This window comes from Panthera onca, chromosome C2 (assembly GCF_046562875.1).
Source record: "Panthera onca isolate mPanOnc1 chromosome C2, mPanOnc1 haplotype 2, whole genome shotgun sequence".
Taxonomy (NCBI): Eukaryota; Metazoa; Chordata; class Mammalia; order Carnivora; family Felidae; genus Panthera; species Panthera onca.
In genome coordinates, this window is record NC_138347.1 from 96154543 (window position 1) to 96177381 (window position 22839).

Consider the following 22839-nt stretch of genomic DNA (forward strand, 5'->3'; position numbering starts at 1 on the left):
CATTAAACATTACCAGTAATAAAAACAAAGAAAGGGGGGAAATAAAAGCTCATGTAAGGAAATTCTGATTTCACATGGTCTCGACAGAGTCTTTTGCTTCTCAGTAATTCCAGAAACTGAAAACAACAGGAAGATGTCTTATTGAGAAAGACCACTTTCAACTTGACCATGAGTCAAAGAAGGAAGAAAAATTCCTCAGATGGAGAAACCAAACCCCAGACTTCGTTTGTCAACAAATTCTTCAGGAGCTCAAAACTCAGGCCCACCAAAGCTGAAAGCAGAAAAAAGAGCAATGACCTTGAAGCTGCTGATTTCCAACCCAGCGATGACGCACAGAAAACAGAAAACATCTTAGATACTGGTAAACTGACTGTTATTTCTCTATTTTTTAGAATAATGTTTTCCCCTAAAGACATCATATGGGTTAAACTAAACCTAATATGAGTCTCTATTCTAAGCATTTACTATGTTATTTAAATACTTTAAATACTTCAAGAATTTTACTTTTAAATTATTAGCATTTAAATTACATGTAACACTACAGGAAGGTATAGAGAAAATACCTTGTTTCCTTTCATTTTGATACAGTATTTTGTTCATATACATGCATTTATGGTCAACCAGCCAGTCAATAAACATTGATCGAGTACCTACTGTATGTCAGCCATTATTGTGTTAGAAATGCAGCCACATAACACAGGACCTTATGTACACAAGGAACCAGATGCAGACATAATTTCAGCGTGATAAATGATACAAAGAAACAAAAGCAGGCTAAGGAGACTAAGAATGATGGATGGGGTACTACTTTAGATGGCGTTGCAGGGAAGGAGTCTCTGATTTGGTGGCACCTGAGCAGAGATCTGAATAAAGTAAGCCAAGTAGAGTGAATGAATAAAGCCAGTCACGTAGATGCCTGTGGGAATAGCTTCCCAGGCAAAGGCAGCTATAAATGTGAAGGTCCAGGGTGGGACTGAGCCTGGAGTACTTGAGAGTGAGCCCAAGGTCAGGGGTGCTGAAGCAGGATGGGAGGAGAGAGGACAAAAGTAATAGGACAGTCACAGAGGAGGTAGCTGCGGGTCAGAATGGGCATCTTTTGCAGTTATAATAATAGCTTGCAAATCCCTCTTGAGCTTACACGGAGCTGTGGTCCTACTTCTGAAACATATTTTTATACTGTTCAATCCCCACGTTGCTACATGATGTTTATATGCCTAATTTTAACAGCTGCATGATATTCCATCCTGTGCCTGTCAGAGAATATTTTTGTCTTTCCCTCTTGCCTCTTCCATACGTCATTGTATTTCAGCTTTGTTTTTTAGTACAAATTCTTAGAACAGAGATTACAAATTCAAAGGTTATGAAAATAAATATTGCCCAATCTTTCCTTAAAGCTATGTGTCATGTACAATGCCATTAATATATTGTCTATTAGAGGGGCGCCTGGGTGGCTCAGTCAGTTGAGCGACTGACTTTGGCTCAGGTCATGATCTCATGGTTTGTGAGTTCGAGCCTGGCGTGGGGCTCTGTGCTGACAGCTCAGAACCTGGAGCCTGCTTCTGATTCTGTGTCTCCCTCTCTCTCTGCCCCTCCCCCACTCATGCTCTGTCTCAGAAATAAACAAACATTAAAAAAATTAATACATATATGTATAATATATATATATATATATATATATATATATATATGTATAATCTATTAGATTAAATGTATTTTTAAGCATTTTAATCTTTTAATGCAAACATACCCAAAAGTAGAGAGAATAGTATAAGGACCCCCCATGATCACTTCCCTCTAACAATCATCAACCCATGGCCAATCTTGTTTCATTTATACCTACCCTCATTTCTGTCAGATTATTTGCAACAAATACCAAAAATAATATCATTTTGGCTAACTCGGTTGGTTGAGCATCCAACTTTAGATTTTGGCCCAGGTCATGATCCCAGGGTTGTGGTATCAAGTCCCGTGTTGGGCTCCCCACTGACCATGGAGCCTGCTTAAGATTCTCTTTCTCTCTCTCTCTGCCCCTCTAACCTGCTCATGCTTCTCTCTCTCTCTCTCTCTCAAAAAAAAAAAAAAAAAAAAAAAAAAAAAAATATATATATATATATATATATATATATATATATATATATAATTTTATTTGAAAGTAGATTAAGTACATTTTAAATATTTTTTAGAAATAAGAAGTTAAAGTCTACTTAAAAAGAAAGACAACCTCTATCAGAAAATTGTTGATATTTGTTCTAAAGTATGAGTTGAAGTTTTAGGAACATAGTTAATGAATACCTATAACCATGATTAAATTAATAGTGCAAGGCCAGGCAGCTGGTTTTCCCCACTGACCAACACTGGCCACTCAAGCCATGCATGGCTTGTCCATTTCCACATCTTCCCAAATTCAGTGGTACCTGGAGTCATGTTAATTCTGCCCCCAAAATGACTCTTGGATCTGGTTCCTCCTCTCCATTGCTGTTCTGGCTTTCATTGTTTTTTGTTTTTTTGCCTAGACCACTGAAACAGCTTCCTAACTGGTTTCTCTGCTTCTATTCTTGCTCTCTTGCCAACCTGTACTCCATAGTACCACTGGGTCCTCTTCCTAAATCACAGATATGATATCTTTCAGCTGCTTAAAATCCTTCACTGAGTCTTTCTTGCCTTGAAGAGAGTGTCCACAATCCCAAACATGGTCTTCAAGGTATTTGTGATCAGATGGATCTCTCTTCATGACCCCTGCCTTCCCACCAACCTCATGTTCATCCTCTACTCCTGACATTCAGATTTACTTGCAGTTTCCTGAGCTGGCCACATTCTTGCAAAGGGGTTCCCTGTGCCTACAAAGACCTTCCCTTCTGTCACCATCCTCCTGCACCCCTCCCCCCATTTATCCTTCCCTCATGTCCACCCACCTGACTGACTCTCACTCACTCTTAAGGTGCATTCACACACCCCTTTCTCTTGAAAGATTGCCATGACCTGCCCATGGGAACTGAGGTGCTTACTGTCACTATCGTGTGCTCATGTACCCTCTGCCTGCCTCCACCATTGCACTTCTCCTCTGTATTGTGAGCATGGATTTCCTGTCTGCCTGTTTTTTTTTTTTTAAATGTTTATTTATTTTGAGAGAGAGAGCAAGCAAGCAGGGGAGATGCAGAGAGAGAGAGAGAGAGAGAGAGAGAGAGAATCCCAAGCAGGTTCCACGCTGTCAGCACCGAGCCCAATGTGGGACTTAAACCCACGAACTGTGCAATCATGACCTGAGCTGAAACCAAAAGTCAGACGCTTAACCAAGTGAGTCATCCAGGTGCCCCTGCCTTTTCCATTGGACACGTAGCTCATAGAAAATAGGAACTTGTTATCTTGGTTCCCTGCACAGCAACACCCACGTTACAAACATACAAACATCATTATGTTTTATGAAACCACTGGGATTCGTGGTTGTTTATGACCAAGAAACCAACCCTGGCAGATATAAGTTGGAAAAGAACTTAATGTGAAGATACTGCTTAGCTCACAGAATCACATGGAGAAGCAGGGGCTTGTCTCAGCGGTAAAGCAGTCAGGAAAAGGTCCCGAATCACTCCATAGAACTGTTCACGTGTCACAACTTTGTGCTCTCCATAGGGCACCAGTCACCACAACCCAGCCAACTGGTAGCAGCTCTGACTCAACTGCCTTATATCTTGAGCTGTGACATAAGCTATCCTTTGAAGAAAGGGTTTTATGTATTAAAAAAAATGAAATATATGGTTTGTAAGTTCATGTCCATGGATCTCATAAATTAGTACTAATATTCATTCATTCATTCATTCAATTATTTGTTCATTCAACAAATATTTATAACATACCTCTCATGTAAAAGGCCCTGCAGAGTCCCATCTCCCTGGGAAGCCCTAGGAAATGTAAGTCACCATGCTCCTGAGAAATGAACAAGGCAGAAATTAGAGTTTCTGTTTTACAGATGAATCACCCAAAGCTCAGAGAAGCCAAATTACTTGCTTACCTGCAGGACCCACAATTTGAACCAAGTCTTCCACTTCTGCGGTCTTAGACTTGCCCATCAGATGAACCGTTACAGAATACCCAAGCAGGATGTGGTCTGAGAAGAGAGTCCTGAATCTGTCTGCGGGTGACCTTTGAGAAACAATTTGTTTGAATAGGTGAATGTGGTCACCAGAACATAGAGGTTGATTGATAAATGTGGTGAAGTGAGACCAGCAAGTACAAACCACCTTTTCCAAACATTTGACAGTAAAGGAAATGATTGACAGAACAGTGGCTTGAGAAGAAAAAGGTTTGGGAAGGCTGGAACTTGAGCATGATTGTAGGTCGATCCTATGGGGATAAAGGCTTAAAAACAAAAGAGAAAGCATAAGGTATCATGCAGAGAAATATTTTAACACAAAAATTTATTTACATATTAAAAATTTTTAATGTTCATTTATTTTTGAGAGTGAGGGTGAGAGAGAACATGAGCCAGGGAGGAGTAGAGAGAGAGGGAGACACAGAATCCGAAGCAGGCTCCAGGCTCTGAACTGTCAGCACGGAGCCAGACACGGGGCTCTAACCCACGAACTATGAGATCATGACCTGAGCAGAAGTCACACGCTTAACTGTCTGAGCCACCGAGATACCCCCTAACCCAAAAATTTAAACACATACACACACATAATGGGTTCTGGAGCAGTCTGTTCTAGGTTCACATTCTGACTCTGCTACTTACAGTCTCTCTGTGTCTCAGGTTCTAAATCTATGAAACAGTGTGATTGAGACTCTTTGAATTAAGCTTAACAAAATGTCCTGGACTCACTGCATGCAAGAGTTAGTCCCTCCCCATCCCCCCATCCCTAACTCGCTTCTGCTCTACTCAAAATTCGGGTTGCCACATAAAATACATGCAATATTTGGGGCATACTTTTACTAAGCCATGATTCCTTGTTTACTTGAAGTCTAAATTTAATTGGACAGGCTGTTTTTGTTTTCCTAAATCTGGCAACCATACCAAAAATAAAATACATTGTATGCAGTGCACCCTGATAGAAATGGAAGGCCTGTGTAAAGAGATAAAATGGTGGATGGTGCTGCCTCCTACTGGGAGAATGTGGCGACATCAACCATCCCTACACAGACCACACCCTATAGGCGTTTGCTTAAAAATAGCAATCTACACATTCAATGCAATCCCAATCAAAATTGCCCTGACATTCTTCTCAAAGCTAGAACAAACAATCCTAAAATTTGTATGAAAACCACAAAAGACCCCAAATAGCCAAAGTAATATTGAAGAAGAAAACCAAAGCAGGAGACATCACAATCCCAGACTTTAGCCTCTATTACAAAGCTGTAATCATCAAGACAGTATGGTATTGGCACAAAAACAGACATATAGACCCAGAATGGAATAGAATAGAGAGCCCAGAATTGGACCTACAAATGTATGGCCAACTAATTTTGACAAAGCAGGAAAGAGTATCCAATGGAAAAAATACAGTCTCTTTAGCAAACTGGGAGAACTGGACAGCAACATGCAGAAGAATGAAGAAGCCCACTTTATTTCACCATACACACACACAAAAAAACCCTCAAAATGGATAAAAGACCTAAATGTGAGACAGGAAACCATCAAAACCCTAGAGGAGAAAGCAGGCAACAACTTCTTTGACCTCAGCCACAGCAATTTCTTACTCAACACATCTCCAAAGGCAAGGGAATTAAAAGCAAAAATAAACTTTTGGGACCTCATCAAGATAAAAAGCTTCTGCTCTGCAAAGGAAACAATCACAAAACTAAAAGACAACCGACGGAATGGGAAAAGATATTTGCAAATGACATATGAGATAAAGGACTAGTATCTAAAATCTATAAAGAACTTACCAAACTCAACACCTAAAAAATAATCCAAGTGAAGAAATGGGCAGAAGACAAGAATAGACACTTTTCCAAAGAAGACATCCAGATGGCTAACAGACACATGAAAAGATTCTCAACATCACTCATCATCAGGGAAATACAAATCAAAGCCACACTGAGATATCACCTCACACCGGTCAGAGTGGCTAAAATTAACAACTTAGGCAACAACAGATGTTGGCAAGGATGTGGAGAAACAGGAACCCTCTTGCACTGTTGGTGGGAATGCAAACTGGTGCAGCCACTCTGGAAAACAGTGTGGAGGTTCCTCAAAATATTAAAAATGGAAGTATCCTATGACCCAGCAATAACACTACTAGGAATTTACCCAAGGGATACAGGAGTGCTGATTCATAGGGAAACATGTACCCCAATGTTTATAGCAGCGCTTTCAACAATAGCCAAATTATGGAAAGAGCTCAAATGTCCACCAACTGATGAATGGATAAAGAAGATGTGGTTTATATATACAATAGAATATTACTTGGCAATGAGAAAGAATGAAATCCTGCCATTTGCAGCAAGGTGGATGGAACTGGATGGTATTATGCTGAGTGAAGTAAGTCAGTCAGAGAAGGACAGATATCATATATTTTCACTCATGTAGATCTTGAGAAACTTAACAGAAGGCCATGGGGGAAGGGAAGAGGAAAAAATAGTTACAAACAGAGAGGGAGGGAGGCAAACCATAAGAGACTCTTAAACACAGAGAACAAACTGAGAGTTGATGGGGGGGTGGGAGGAGGAGAAGGGAAGAGGGGTGATTGGCATTGAGGAGGGTACCTGTTGGGATGAGCACTGGGTGTTGTATGTAAGCAATGAACCACAGGAATCTACCCCAAAAACCAAGAGCACACTTTACACACTGTATGTTAGCCAATTTGACAATAAATTATAATAGAAAAAATAGCAAGCTGCCAGACACACTGTGGAGAGGTAGCGTTCTTATTACTCTCCTAATATTTAAATCTAAATTGATTACTACTGAAGTCCTACCATTAATTTTCACTGGTACCAATATAGTATTTCTTTTTAGCTATGTGGTTTTTATACTTTGTCAGGGTTAGTAGAATATTACTGCACATTTAGAACTTACACTTCTGTATTGGATTCCAGTAAACTTTTTTTATATGTTTTAAATAGTACACTTTCATTTATAAAACCTCTAAAAAGTCACTGTCAGTGACCCTTTTTTGCATATTCATTTTTTCTTCCAAAAGGATGATGTATTTTATATGTGTCTCAAACTCTGGCACATGGGGTAGGTGCAGCACTCGTATATAATAGGTGTTCAATAAATGGAAAGCTTTTAGGGGCGTCCGGGTGACTCAGTCGGTTGAGCGTCTGACTTCGGCTCAGGTCATGATCTCATGGTTCGTAGGCCTGAGCCCCGTGTCGGGCTCTGTGCTGACAGCTCAGAGCCTGGAGCCTGCCTCGGACTCTGTCTCCCTCTGTCTCTGCCCCTCCCCAGTTCACGCTCTCTCTTAGAAATAAACATTAAAAAAAATGAAAAAGTAAGGCTTTTATTATTTTAGTGTTATCAGGTTAGTACTGTGTTAGTACAGAGGAACTTGGTGAGGGTGCCACCTAAGTAGTCTCTAGTGACAAGAAGGACAAATGAGTCTTCCTGAAAGTGTCCTGTGGCAGGAGTTGAGAAAAGCTCTCCCAGGCACCACTGTCTCTGCATCTGTCAATGGAATGGTCTACGAAATGAGCAGCAAGTGTTTGATTCGTTCCCTGTAGCCAGCTAAAGCCCATTGGCAGTGATTGCAACGCTTTGCCTTTGGCAAATTTGGCAATTTGTTTGGTCAAATTACCTGTGTTCCCCACCATGAGCATTCACCAGAGACATCTGTGCGTCTCTCAGCTGTGCTCGGCTTCAACCCTGTGCTAACAAGTTTACTACTCAGTCCAGGGAGAACAACACTGTCTACGAGAGGAGAAACCTAGGTCAGGCCAGGAAAGAACAGCCACCGAGTTCCTCAGGCTCCTTTGTAAGAAAAGGGTCATGGGAGTGATCACTGTCCAGCACCCGGAGGCAGGACAGCAGTTAAGTTCTGTCCCCTGGTAAATGCTTCCTCTTCTGGGTTGAGGTTTCTCCAAGGACCAGCTCAGGGTTGTTGTTAGTCTGTTTACTTGTCTTATTGCGATCGCCGTGCATCTTTAACACTATCTGCATTAACAGCAAGTTCTTCTTTCTCCTGATAATGTAGCTAAGCCTCTCACTTCAGAAATGGAGTTGGGATCCAGGATGGAGAAAAACGAGCAGTTCCTGCAGAAGCTGGGCAGAAAGGCTGTCAACAAGTGTCTGGATCTGAATAACTGCGGATTAACGACCGCGGACGTGAGGGAAGTGGGTCTGTATGCAGCTGACTTGGCACAGAGGGACCCAGGGCCTTTGAGGGGAGATGAGCAGGCAAAACACACCCATCACTCACCTGACCACCAGAGGTCTGCAGGGTGGCCCCACCCAACTCAGGAAGAGCAGCGGCACCACTATTTAAAACAACAACAACAAAAGACAAATTAATCTTTCCTCAAGCTACAAAGATTTGAGCCAAGTTTAGGAGGAAGGTTCATTTGTCTGTTTTTCCTGAGTAATTTTACTTCCCTACTGATTGCTTCTTCTTCCCTGAAAAACATTTGTTTTGCGTACGATCTAAACTCGTGTGGCTCATCCGTAGAGCCAAGCCCCGCTGGGCATGTAAAAGGGTGTTGTGTTCTGTCATCTGTGGAATGAGAGTGTAACCATCATGTGTCACACGTAAGCAGGAGTCCGGTCGTGAAGACCCCCCCCCCCCCCCACAACCACTGCCACCTTATCTTTTCTCTTTCTCCCAGATGCCTTGAGTCAAGTCTTTTATCAAATTAGATGTGTCCACCAACACAGAGGTGTCAAAACAGCTGAATTTTGAGTGAGGGGTCCTTGACTATTTTAATTAAAACGCATGCCATTATATTTTGGACAACTCTCTTTAAATGTTTTTGTTTTTTTTTTTTTAAGTTTATTTTTGAGAGAGAGAGAGAGAGAGAGAGAGAGACTGAGTGGGGGAGGGGTAGAGAGAGAGGGAGACACAAAATCCAAAGCAGGCTCAAGCTGTCAGTACAGAGTTTGACACAGGGCTTGAGCCCACGAATCACAAGATCATGACCTGAGCTGAATTCGGCCGCTCAACCAACTGAGCTACCCAGGTTCTCCTTTGGACAGCTCTCTTAAGAGAGAACCCTGACTGCACCTGTGTTTCCAGATGGCTGTGTGTCAGAGTCACTAGCAGAGCTGGTGCAAACACAGGCAATTGAGTTCAGCACAAACCCTCTGACTTGAAATCTCTGAGCGCGGGCCCCAGCAATCCTGCTTTTAATTGTTTTTCCTTCTTAATGTGTTCAATAGACTTATGCTTTATAAAGCATAGGAATTCTGGTGAACAAGTTGAAAGGGCTCAACTGCTTTGAAACCTAGTAACAAACAAAAGGCAAAAACAAATTTCACTCCTAAGCATGGCCTCAGAGTTCTGGAAGGTCTGGAGTTGCTGTGCCTGTAGCTATAAGACCTCAGCTTGCTGCTTCTGATGGCTACCCCTTAACCTTCAAGACATATTTAAAAACAAACAAGCAAAGATGCTTTACTTCCTCTCAGCTGGCGGCTGGCGTCTCCAGTCTCCAGTCTCCACTCTCGGGTCTTGTCGCTCTGGGAGATAAAGATGGCCTTTGAGAATGTTTTTCACAGGCAGTAACTTCACTTTTAATGAGTGATGGCAGATACTCAGAGAAGATTCTGGTCAGGCTTTGTGCTTATCTAAAATCTCCACAAGTCGGTCCATTTAAATATAATGGGAGTTTCAGAAGGTTGTGATACCCAGGCAATGATGATCACAAAGAAAGGGTAACTAGTACCCTCAATCTCAGCAACCCTGGCCAACAGTGCAGTTCTCTGCTTTCAGCCTGAGGATCCACTAGGATGAAGGGGTGAGGGACGTCAGGGTGCTCTGCAAAAATGGAAAGGACTAGTGTACATATTACAGTGACAATGCTAGTAACAGTAGAACTACCGTTTCTACTACAATAAAGGAGTTCTATGAAATCTTAAGATACCACTGCATTTTTGGCAGAAATAGAAAATGCCCTAGGAAATGCAGTCTGTCCCGATTGCATGGCTGAGGGAGCCGTGCTTTGCTGAAAGTCAACATGTCCACCCCTCCCTCTTCTCTTACAGTGCAATAGGCACTGGGTCCCATGTACTACCAGTTACACATTGCATGTGCAAATCTGTCTTTTCTCTTGTTCCCTTCCAGTTGCTTTGCTGCCTCTTCTCCCAGACTTGGAAAAACTGGATATTTCCTGGAATGATCTTATAGGTGGAACCCTCCATTCAGTCACCCAGCAAATGCATCTCGTCAGCAAGTTAAAAATCCTGAGGCTGGGAAGTTGCAGACTTACCACTGATGATGTTCGAGCACTGGGTATGATGAATGCCTCACTGCTAGCAGCTCTGAAGCATCAAGGGCAAACTATCTGGGTCACAGCCCCTCCGGGGCTCATGGATGAGAGCACAAGGACGATGAAATGCCATGCTGGGCACTTGTATAACTTCTGAAAAGCTAAGTAGCCTGCACCTAGCATTGTGCTAAGCCCCAGGATAGAGAAAGGAGAAAGGTTGGTCAGGTATCTGCTCTCATGGAATTTAAATGGAGATAATTGTCAAATTTGCTTACTCACTGTTACTCACCTGTAAAATTGAGGTAGATAATAAGTTATCTTCCAATTCGAAAACAACCTCTTCTATTTTTCCACCCCCATTTAAAAAAATTGACCAAAACAAGATTTTAAAACTAAAAGCAATGGTTTAAATAGAACTAGAACCTCAAGTTAGTTAATTAGTGAACATAGAATAACATAGAATGTAGGATACAATTTCTCATGTTACCCAACCCTTTACTAAAATGCTTGCTGGTTTCAGCTGCCATTAACATTTTTAAAAATTCTCTTGGTCTGGAGTTTCTTATTTCAATGACATATTTTGATCATTTACATCTCTGCAAAGATTTCTGTAGAGACAACACAGTTCATGTCAAATGTCTTCTCTCTGCCCTCTGTGGAAGATTGAGGTCAGTTGATGCCCCTGGCCTACCCTTCTTGTAGTCGAGGAGAAACACCATCCATCTGAGAGCAGGCCAGGTCCTAGTGCAAATCCTACCCCCCACTTCTAACTAGCTTTGAGACCATGGACAAATGATTTAAACTTCCTGAGCCTCAGCTTTCTTATCTCTGAAATGGGGTTCATATCCACCTCAGAAAACTATTGTGAGGATTAACTAATTTCTTTAAAGCATTTACTACATGCCCAGCATGTGCTCAATAATGGATAGTCCCTCCTTTTGCTCTTCCCTCATCCAAAACTAACTTTCAGTGATTTTAAGTAATCAATTTAGCAGCTGGTTATTGTGTAGCAGAGTTGCAAATTCAACTCACTGCCACTCAGGCACAAAAAGAAAATGTTGTTTCTTTATTTTCTATGATGAGTCTAATCTTTGTTATGATCTTCCAGCCTTAAGAAGCCAGGGAATGGAATTTCTGCCCTGGGACTCACTCCGAACTTGCCAGGTTCAAGAGAGAGTCTGCATCTTTGTTGCTGTGATGTTTTATGCCTTGCTCCCTTTCCCAGACTCCTCTCTGGAAGGGCTTTTGCATCTTCTCCCATCAGAAGGGGTCTTCCTTAGCCTTGATGGCAGATGGGGTACCTGGAGAATAGATGGTTGACTGATGAGAGACCGTAAATCAGGAGGCGTTCCATCATTGCTACACTGGTTACAGTTGCTTAGTGCAGGATGATAGATGGGTGGCTCTCCAGTACCATGTGCACTGCAGACATGGTTAATCAGTCATGCGCTCGCTCTGTCTCTCTCTCTCTCTCTCCCTGATCCTGGGGAATGCTTCAGGGCGATGCCACCCCAGAAAAGCCACCCCAGCTGACTGGCAATGACACACAAAATGATTCCTGTGCTGGGAGAACATGCATTTTAACATGAGGCTCCTGCACTCCATACAGTGAATAACCAATGGTAGAAGTCCAAGCCCAGTAGTGGACAGTGGAGGAGAGGCTTCCGGACACAAGGGACTTTCCAGCACCCTTAATTGTTTGGTGTCGAGACTGACTCTGTATGCTGAGAAAGTGCATTTTCATGTATGTGCCTCTGTTCTACCCAAGGCCGTGGAAGTCATTCCTAAAGAGGATTTCCTTGCTCTTCCCTATTCTCTCTCCCAGCCTCCATTCTGGCCCTCGGGTGCTTTCCTCTGTGAAAGGGTTTCAGAAATGTCAAGTTCCACCCCATTCTCACTGCATCCTCCTCCACCCGCCAGGGCTGCATGGCTGTTATGAGCGGCTGATGCCTTATGCTTTGTTACTAGTTCTCTGCAGTGCTCAGTTTCAGTTGTGTGTGCTACTCGTGATGTCAGGGTGAGCTTCACCCCTGTGGTGGCCAGTGCCCTGTTTTGCCTCACCTCTTCCTCTGGCCCAGCTTCCCAGCAATGATGACCCCAGACAGGGTGGATGAAAGTAGTTGGAATAGTATAAATATTTATCACCACAAAACCAACTCAATGATAGGTGGGGTTCTTTTTAATTTTTTAATATTTATTTATTTTTGAGAGAGAGCATGCACAAGCTGGGGAGGGGCAGAGAGAGAGGGAGACACAGAATCTAAAGTAGGCTGTAGGCTCTGAGCTGTCAGCACAGAGCCCGACGCAGGGCTTGAACTCACGAACTGTGAGATTATGACCTGAGCTGAAGTCAGATGCTTAATTGACTGAGTCACCCAGGTACCCTTGGGGTGTTTTGCTTTGTTTTGTTTTGCTTACAATTTTTATACATAGGCATGGTTCTGAACTTTGGAGGGACTAGAATTGCTGTGCCTGTACATACAGAAGCACCCACTGCTGGGAGTGGGCTGGAGGTGGGTCATTTTCTTCACTCTGTTCCTCAGCACCTGGCACCTAACCAGTCCCTCGCCTGGCTAATACTAGTCCATAAACAATGGTTGTACTGATTTTGACATGGATCCCCTGCTTTGTGGACTAGCAATCAATCCAGTCTTTGGGTTCTTTGGTAACAGGAGAAGCACTGGAGGCAATACCTGAGCTGGAAGAGCTGAACTTGTCCTGGAACAGTAAAGTGGGAGGAAACTTGCCTCTGATCCTCCAGAAGTTCCAAGAAGGGAGCAAGATACAAACGCTTGAGCTTGTAGATTGCGACCTCACATCAGAAGATGGGGCGTTTGTGGGTAGGTGGGATTTGGATGAGTCCTTCCCAGAAAATAAGTGTGAAGATGCCCATGATCAGACAGCCTGGGGGTCAAAGTTGGCTGTGCTTTCTCTTACCCTGAATTGGAACAGTGGCACACTGTACCCCCAGGTCACATGAAGCTGCCCTCCCCTTTTTCCCCAACAGTCACACCCCGCATTTTTACTGAGCTGCTCTTGTTTGTTTCTCTTCCCTCTAGGTCAGTTGCTACCCATGATGCAAAATCTTGAAGTACTTGATCTTTCCATTAACAGAAACATCGGTGGCAGTCTAAACAGTATTGCTCAGGGATTAAAAAGTACCTCAAATCTGAAAGTACTGAAGTTACATTCATGTGGACTATCACAAAAGAGTGTCAGAATATTGGGTGAGGTTTTCATATACATGTGCAATTTTACTTTATAATTGCTGTTAGGACATTCAACAAAATATGCACAGTGGTTAGGCTGGGGAATAAGATGATAGGTAATTTAAATCTTCCTTGTTTTATTACTTTCTAAGTCTTTTACGACAAGCATATACTTGCACGATTACAAAAACAACCTTTTAAAATGACTGCCTCTGAAAAGGCCAGGGTATTTTGGGTTTGAGATAGACATGGGGCAAAATAAAAGTTATGTGCTACTAAAGCTCTCCATTTTTCTCTTACTTTTGAAAAATGTCAGCATTATTTTATGCTTAGTAGTAGGAAGGAGTTGGTACTGATAAAAAGAACAGCATCAGTGGCATCTGTAGTTAAAATTTATTGCCTATATAGAGTATCCACAGTAAGGGAGACCATGAAATGAAATTGTGTTTTTCCCTTCAACTTACAGAGCCTGTAATATCCTTCTCACTGGCAGTTTGCCTAAGTCTAGAATTCTCTGAAATGCCAATGCTCCAGTGTAGGAGGAGGAGAGCTATTAGTTGCAGGGTTTGACCAGAGCCATTGGCACGCGTTGCAGATCACGGATGGTGTGTGTTAGAAGCCACGGTCAGGTCCAAAGACGGCCAGGTGGTAGGAAGTCTAAAGTTATTCCTTCGCCTTGGCTTTTCTCAGCCCAGTGTATTTTCTCCATCTCCCTCTACACACCTGCCTTCCACCTTGTAATTTGTCAAAATGGGACTTTTGACTTTCTTTGTAGATGCTGCTTTTAGGTACTTGTGTGAACTGAGGAAATTAGACCTTTCCTGCAACAAGGAGCTGGGTGGAGGTTTTGAAGACGCGTCAGCTCAGTTGGCCATGTTGGAGCATTTAGAAGTCCTGGATCTTCACCAGTGCTCGCTGACGGTAGATGACGTGATGTCGCTGAGTAAGTGTGAACTGTAGAGCCAAGGAAGGACTTTTGGAACCTCAGTGTATGTTTGGAAACTTGGTAAATTCGAGGCGTCCCCTTAAACTTACAGTTTATGGAGTTACTGAAAGCATCACATCCTAAAAAGTTCTGTGGATGCCCCCAATCTAGTATTTGGCATGTATTAAATGCCCAGTAAGTATTAGCACATCTAAATTCCTCCTAAACACGTTTGTAAATGATGGATGTGGCACTTGAAGGAGAAAATTTTGAATACGTGTTGCTGTTTAGAAATGAGTCTGTGAGTCACAAAGTTTATTTCAAACAGGGATGTGGAGAGAAAGCTGAACAAAGGGCCTTGAGGCTTTCTGACTAACAAGTGAAGCCAAGCCCTTATATACAGACAAAGTTACACAAGTCAGCGGGGTGGTGCATAATGGGTGTACGTTACAACTTTAGGGCACACACCCACTTTCCACCATAGACACAATCCTGTAATTACCCCACATAATGTATAAATGCAGTTTCTTATAACAAACAGCGCAAGTGCAGCCTTGCCATTAAGGTTTTTAGTCCATCTGTGACCACAGTAAGCCTTGAAAATACCTCCAGAATCAGACCACAGTTCACCACCTAGACTTCTACTACCCTGGTTCAGGCCACCTTCCTCTCGGGCCTAGGTTACTGAGAGCCCAAATGGTCTCCCAGTTCCTCCTCTATCATTGTGACCTCATTCTCTACCCTTCCCCTCCTTGACTCTACCCCTATCATTTGTGCGTGCTGACCTCTGTCCCTGGGGCCTTTGTCCTCGCTCCCTCTCCAGGTCAGGGGCCCCTCCTGTGTTGGGAACACCTTCAGAACCTCCCCTTTGCTCGGGCCCACAGTTGGTACCCCACAAATGCTTGTTGACTATGACTGATTAAAAGAATGAATCCATGAAAAACAAGACTAGAAACAATTTTTTAGTTGTTTTTAGTACGATTGGGGAAGGAAACGAGTTAAAATAGGTTCTTAGGTCTGATGTCTATATTTTAGACCTGTTGAATTACATTTTTTTTATTTTTATTTTTTTAATGTTTATTTATTTTTGAGAGAGAGAGAGAGACAGAGTGTGAGCAGGGGAGGAACAGAGAGAGAGGGAGACACAGAATCCAAAGCAGGCTCCAGGCTCCGAGCTATCAGCACAGAGCCTGACACAGGGCTCAGACTCGTGAACTGCAGGATCATGACCTGAGCCAAAGTTGGACGCTTAAGCAGCTGAAACTCCCAGGCATCCTGAGACCTGCTAAATTACATTTTAGACTCTTATGCCTCAATTTGAAAAACAGAAGCGTCCAAGCCTTTCATTAAAGATTTTAAAGTAACAATCTGTTTCTGGGCTCCAAGTGGAGCCTTATGGAATATCACCACCCCCTTTACTTCTGAGTGTCATGCTTGGAGGAGACACTCCTGGGTTATGAATGCACCAGATCCCAAAGAATGAAGTTCCCTCGGTACAACTGAGTAACGTTGTTACTCATCTTGTTACTCAGAGGAAGGGTACGGTGCTAGAGCACCTCCATTGTTATCACTAGCATAGCACAAGGGATGGATTAGCCTCTCTTACTACATTTGCAGCCACCAACACGGGTGGATGGCCTTGGAAAGCTAATGATTATTTAATGACTGTAGCAAACTGTCTAATTTTGAAAAGATGGAAATGAACATACATCCCGTGTATATCTTATGGTATTAAGTAATTCCCCATTCTTCTTTCTGATCGTTCTAGACAGCTCCAAAGAAATGGAATTACAGATCATTTAGCCAATCATCTAGCTGTATGGAGCACTGTGCCAAGGGCAAAGGCAAATTCACAGTCAGGGAGCTTCAGTCTGGCAGGGACAGGAATAAACCAACTACATGGTGAAGAGCAGAGTGCTGTGGGGGTTGGAAGAGGAAGAAACAGTTACATCTGTTGGGATTGCACGTGCCTGCCTTCTCTCTTCTGCCTTTCTCCCGTCCTCCGTCCCTTCTCCCACAAATGTGTGTGTGCCTCCAGTGTTCTAGACTTTGATGCACACTCTGGGGATGAAGCAGGCCCTACATACAGACCTCACAGAAGCAAAAATAAATAGGGTGGCGTGATAGTGACCAAGGGGTTATGTGACCAAGGTGTCCCTGGAAGGCTCTCAGGGGTGAGCCAGCCCCACAGAGATGCCAGGATGCTGTATCTCCCACACTGGAAAGAGCGAGGCCAAAGGTTTGCAAGCACGAAAAGTAGCAGAAAGATAGTGAAGCAGGAGTAACTCCTGGCACAGCAGGGCCCTCAGGACCCCAAGCCAGTGCTGTCACCAACAGACCTCCATCCTGACTGCTTGCTTTCATTGCCTTCCTCGTACTTATTACTTTATTCTGAGAAAAGAATGATGACACTGAACATTAATTGAGCTGTTAATGTGTGCCAGGCCATGTACCAAGTACTTTAAATATACTCAGTTGTTTTATCTTTCCAATGACCCTGTGAAGTACTGTTACTCTTCTCATTATTGAGATAACTAAGATTCAGGGAAGTTAAGTGACTTCTCTGAAGTCATACAATTCTTTAGCAGCAGAGGCAGCATTAGAACCAGTTTTGTCTCCATAATCTTTGGTCTTAACTTCTAGCCTGAAGAGAGGCTTGGAAGCAGAAAAGCCCAAGCTGTACATTGGGAAGTGTGGCTGGTGTGCGTGTGTGCAGGGGTGTGTCAAGGAGGGAGATTGCAGGACCCAAACACCCAGAGGACTCTTTGTGAGATGGTGCCTAAAACACGTCACTGCTGACATTTTAACAGCCCAGGTAATCCCTTTACTCTCGAGTCTTCAAGAGTTGGATTTATCTGCCAACAAAAAGATGGGCGGCTCTTCTGAAAACCTACTCAGCCGGCTCCGATTTTTACCAGCCCTGAAGTCCTTACTCATCAACAACTGTGCTTTGCAAAGTGAGACGTTTACTGCCCTCGGTAAGAGAATTCCCCAGATCCCTACAAGCATGTACAGTAACACATGAGAACACATATTCCATACATCGGAATTTCATGCCAAGGCTCGGCCATAGGCAAACTTGTGAAGTACTAATTTGTCTTCTCTTCAGGAAATATGCTTCCCTAAATGTGGCCTTCTGAAGGCCGCATGAATGATTCTGGCATTTGCAAATCTAACACTTAAAATGTAGACTGTACGTGGGGCACCTGGGTGGCTCAGTGGTTAAGCATCCGACTTCGGCTCAGGTCATGATCTCATGGTCCGTGAGTTCAAGCCCCACATTGGGCTCTGTGCTGTCAGTTCAGAGCCTGGAGCCTGCTTTGGATTCTGTCTGCCGCTCTCTGTCCTCCCACCCCATTCATGCTCTGTCTCTCAAAAAAAAACAAAAACAAAAAAAACCCAAATAAATGTTAAAAAAAAAAATTAAAATCTAGACTGTACGCAGCCAACTCTGGAGGTCCATATCCATGGTAACTTGTCATTTCACTGAGGTGACAATATAAACTGGATTGCTGGGAGTCTTATGGGAAAAGCGAGGCAGTTGCCAGTGTGTGAGCCTAGCTGACTGCCCAACATCTACTTCCCAGCATGATTTGTTGTCTTCTCTAGGAATCCAGGCCTGCTGGAAGGTCATGGATACAGCCCAGCCTAGATCAAGGGTCTAGAGAATCTGGAATTTCTGCCTTTTTGAGGGGCAAGACCATCACCTTCAAGCAGAGGGAGATATTCTGAGGCAGAGGCACTTTGTGTCATTTTACTGAATTTGCCACCCAGCAAAACACATTGCACACACATTGCTCTGTGCTGACAGAGCAGAGCCTGCTTGGAATTCTCTCTCCCTCTCTCTCTGCCCCTCCCTGGCTCACACTCTTTCATGCATGCTCTCAAAAATAAATAAAAATAAACTTGAAAAAAAAAGTAAATTGGATCTTACTACTACCCAGTTTAAACAGACTCAATGGCTGCCTGCATCACCTCTGGTAAAATCCACATTCCTTCATGGGGTCTAAAAGGTGCAGGTGATCTCGGCCACTCTCCCCCTTGCTCCCTGAACCAGCTTCTTTTGGTTCCTTCCTGTCACTGGGCTCGCCTTTGTCTTCAGGCCTTTCTGTTTTCTGGATGGAACGCCCCCACACCCTATTCTTTCTTGGGGAGCCCTGACTTCAGGTCTCAGCATGAATGCTCCCTGTTAATACAGCATCTCTGATCTAAATTAGGAGCCCCGTATCTTTTTTATAGCTTTTATCAGAATTTGCAGTTATGTATTTGTTTTTCTCAATGTGCATATTTCCCCCAGTTTATAACCTCCTTGAAGGCAGAGATGACACTTCTTCTTCACTGTATATACCCTAACCACATTTTAGGTATTTCTGACATTAGCTAAGCAAGTAAAACAAAGTAACTTCTCAAAGGGGTCTGTAATCCCCCAGATGGTTAGGTAAACACACGCACGCACATACATGATGCATGCCATTGCTCAGACTAATGTTCAGTTAGGAAAGTGCCACAAAAAATAAATTTAGGGGCAACATGATGTCCCCAACGTGTTTTTTTTTTTTTAATTTTTTTTAATGTTTATTTTTTGAGAGAGAGCACATGTGTGCAGGAATGGGGCAGAGAGGGAGGGAGATAGAGGATCCAAAGCAGTTTCTGAGCTGACACCAGAGAGCCTGACGTGGGCTATTCAAACCCACGAACCTTGAGATCATGACCTGAGCCCGACCTCAGATGCTTAACCAACTGTGCCACCCAGGTGCCCCCATGATGTTTTATAAATAATACTTTCTATTTGGACAAAGTTGGATATTTTTTAAAGAAAATTTTATTTTTAATTTTGTGTCTTCTGCCATCAGAGGATAATAACTCCTTTCAATTATTGCTGCATAATGAATCATAATCAAGCAGATATTACACTGAATGATATCAGTTTGCATTAAGAAGTAAACACATATTTCTCCACCTTAATTTTAGAAGAAAAAGCTCCATTTCTCATTGATAGGTCCCTGTACCATGTAGGTGATAGGGATTTTCTTTTTAGATATTATAAAAGGATATATATTTGCCCCTTGGACACCTGTTATTCTTTAGAAAGAAGATTGGAATTAAAGCATAATTAACTATATCTTGGCAATAAGTTGTTTGGGTTAATTGCAATATTAGGGGCAACTGAGAATCGAGCAGAACCTCTTTTAATCTTCTTTAAAAATCTCTCCAAAATACACTAGTTCCCTTCCTTGTCTCTGTCACTGATGGTAGGTAGACACAAACATATTCTGGTGTTTCAGAGTCTTGAGGAGACTTGGCCCCCTGTCTGAACCTTAGCGGTAACTGTACAAGGGAATACGTAAAACCAGAACACGTACTGGAAATCCTGACCAGCTGTCCAAATCCTTTGCCTCTTTCTCCCTCCTGGATGTCAACTGAAGGAGGAAAATCCCAGTCAATAGTGAATTCCATTTCGCCGAGTTTTACTTTTCCAAAGTTTCCAGCATTTCTCTCAAATAAAAATAGACAACCGAAGCTGTGGTCGTGAATTTCGGGAAAAAGACAACAGTCTCCACAACTGTCTTAACTTTAGTTCTATTAATATGTTGCCCCAGGTTGCTCAGTTTCAAAGAGGGAAGCCTAAATGCTTGCTCTTCTTACTATTCTCAATTTTAGCTGAAGCCTCTGCTCACCTCCCTGCTCTGGAAGTTTTCGACCTTTCTTGGAACAAATGTATTGGTGGCAACCTGAAGCTGCTTCTGGAAACACTGAAGTTCTCAGAGTCCCTTCAAGTGCTGAGACTGAGCAGCTGTTCCCTGGTGACAGAGGACGTGGCTGTCCTGGGTTCGTATCTACTGGTCCCAAAGCAGTGCTGGCACAGGGAGCCCAGTGCACCTGTCCTGCAGGAGGAAGGAAAGGAGGGAGGGCAGCCAGACCTGTGGCTGAGCCCCCTGCAAAGCTTCCCTTCTCTCTGACACCTGCTTAGAAGAGATCTGGTGAAAATGAATAAGGGCAATTCAAAGGCCAGGAAGAGAGTGGCGGGCTTTTCACAAAGGAGATGGGCATAGATGTGGTAATGGGTCATTCCAGCTTCTGCTCCTTGCTTTCCCCATAGCAGGAGAGTTGTGGCGTTCTCTCGCCAGCTTGGTGTTACGCAAATTTCAGTTACCTATGGTCTGCCTTCACAAAGTTTGCCCTGTCCACGTTGTACCTGCACTGTTACTTAATTTTTTCTTCATATTAACTCTATAACTTAAATGCTTTTATTTAAACAAGAAACAGGGGTGCCTGGGTGGTTCAGTAGGTTAAGATCAGACTCTTGATCTCAGTTCAGGTCATTATATCATGGTTTGTGGGATTGTGCCCCTTGTTGAGTTCTGCACTTACAGCGTGGAGCCTGCTTTCGATTCTCTCTCCCTCTCTCTGCCTCTCCGTGCCTCAAAAACAAAACAAAAACAGGAAACTGATCATCACTATAGCTGAAATACAGGCATCACTTCTCATATATAGACATTGTTAGACTGTTGCCATATGAAAGCTTTGAATAGAGGTTCATTCTTGGTTAGAAAAAGGGGAAGAGAGAGCTTTAGAGGCATATTAGCATCAATCTGACGCTTTCTCCATGTCAATTTAGAAAGATGGAATGAGAATTGAATAAGGAATAGCTTGTACACTGTGGGATTCAGAGTCTATAATACCATTCTCACATATCCCCTAAAATCGCCTCTATAAGTCCACTTCCCATTGGAAAACAATGAATTGGAGACTACACCTGTGTCTCTCATCTACTCTTGTCCCCACACCTCTATTGCTGTGTAACCACCAGCTGCCAGATCTCTGAAGCAATGAGCACCCCTCCAAACACATTTTAGTTAATAACAAGTATTAATGTGTGTGGTTAGCCACTGCCACTTTTCTATTGCTTTGATTATTTTAACAAACATCCTTTAAGAATTTCTTAATCACTTGTACCTTATTTTTTTCCTTTATAAATAACAGCACTTTCCCAGAGTAAACTACGTAAGTATTTCCACAACCTATGATCCGATTACCCAGATTTTAAAAATATATAATAAATATAAAATTGTGAAATAATCATAATTAGGATACTCACATGATTGGCAAATTCAAACAGTACAGGAAAGTGAAAACAATGTCTGGGATTTGCTTTAAACTATAATAATACGATCATCTCAAAAACCATAGATTCATCTCAGTATATAGAGAAAAAGCACTTGACAAGACTCAACATCTATGCATGATAAAAACCCTCAACAAAGTGGGACTGGAGGGAACACACCTCAACATAATAAAAGCCATATATGCCAAACCTACAGCTAACATCATATTTTCCCCTCAATGGGGAAAAACTGAGAGCTTTCCCCTAAGGTCAGGCACAAGGCAAGGATGTTCACTCTTGCCACTCTTATTCCACATAGTACTGGAAGCCCTAGCCACAGCAGTCAGACAAAAAAAGAACCAAGAGGCATCCAAATTGGTAAGGAAGAAGTAAAACTTTCACTATTTGAAGATGACATAATGATATATCTAGAAAACCCTAAAGTTCCACCAAAAACTATTAGAACTGATAAATGAATTTGGTAAAGTTGCAGGATTCAAAGTCAATATACAGAATTCTGTTCCATTTCTATACACTAATAATGAAGCAGCAGAAAGATAAATTTAAGAAAATAATCGCATTTACAATTGCACCAAAAATAATAAAATAATAAAATACCTAGGAAAAAACGAAGGAGGTAAAAGACCTATATTCTGAGAACTATGGAACACTGATAGAAGAAATTGGAGATGACACAAACAAATGGAAAGATATTCCACAGTCATGGGCTGGGAGAACAAATATTATTAAAATGTCCATAGCTACCCAAAGCGATCTACAGATTTAATACAATCCCTATCAAAATACCAACAGCATTTTTTACAGAACTAGAACAAATAATCCTAAAATGTGTATGGAAACCCAAAAGACCTTGAATAGTCAAAGCAATCTAGAAAAAGAACAAAATTGGAGGTATCTCAATCCTAGATTTCAAGATATACTACAAAGTTGTAGTAATGTCAACAGTATGGTACTGGCACAAACATAGACACATAGATCAATAGAACAGAACAAGACCCAAGAAATAAATCTATGCTTATGTGATCAAGTAATCTATGGCAAAGGAGGCAAGAATATACAATATTGGGCAGAGACAGTTTCTTCAATACATGGTATTGGGATAACTGGACACCTACATGCAAAAGAATGAAACTGAGCCACTTTCTTACACCATACACAAAAACTCAAAATGGATTAGAGACCTAAATGTGAGACCTAAAACCATAAAACTCTTGGAAGAAAACACAGGC

At 42.4% G+C, this 22839-nt stretch overlaps 1 protein-coding gene across 1 annotated transcript in view; it reads left to right on the plus strand.

The window, feature by feature from the left end:
- LRRC31 (leucine rich repeat containing 31) overlaps nucleotides 1-22839 on the plus strand; it is a 27648-nt gene continuing 4809 nt past the window's right edge. Inside the window, exons 1-8 of the mRNA XM_060639188.3 lie at nucleotides 1-361; nucleotides 8127-8270; nucleotides 10206-10373; nucleotides 13023-13190; nucleotides 13410-13577; nucleotides 14335-14502; nucleotides 17295-17462; nucleotides 20146-20313. Coding sequence (XP_060495171.1) covers nucleotides 169-361; nucleotides 8127-8270; nucleotides 10206-10373; nucleotides 13023-13190; nucleotides 13410-13577; nucleotides 14335-14502; nucleotides 17295-17462; nucleotides 20146-20313 — 1345 coding nt within the window. The 5' untranslated portion in view covers nucleotides 1-168. The remainder of the gene's footprint in view (nucleotides 362-8126; nucleotides 8271-10205; nucleotides 10374-13022; nucleotides 13191-13409; nucleotides 13578-14334; nucleotides 14503-17294; nucleotides 17463-20145; nucleotides 20314-22839) is intronic.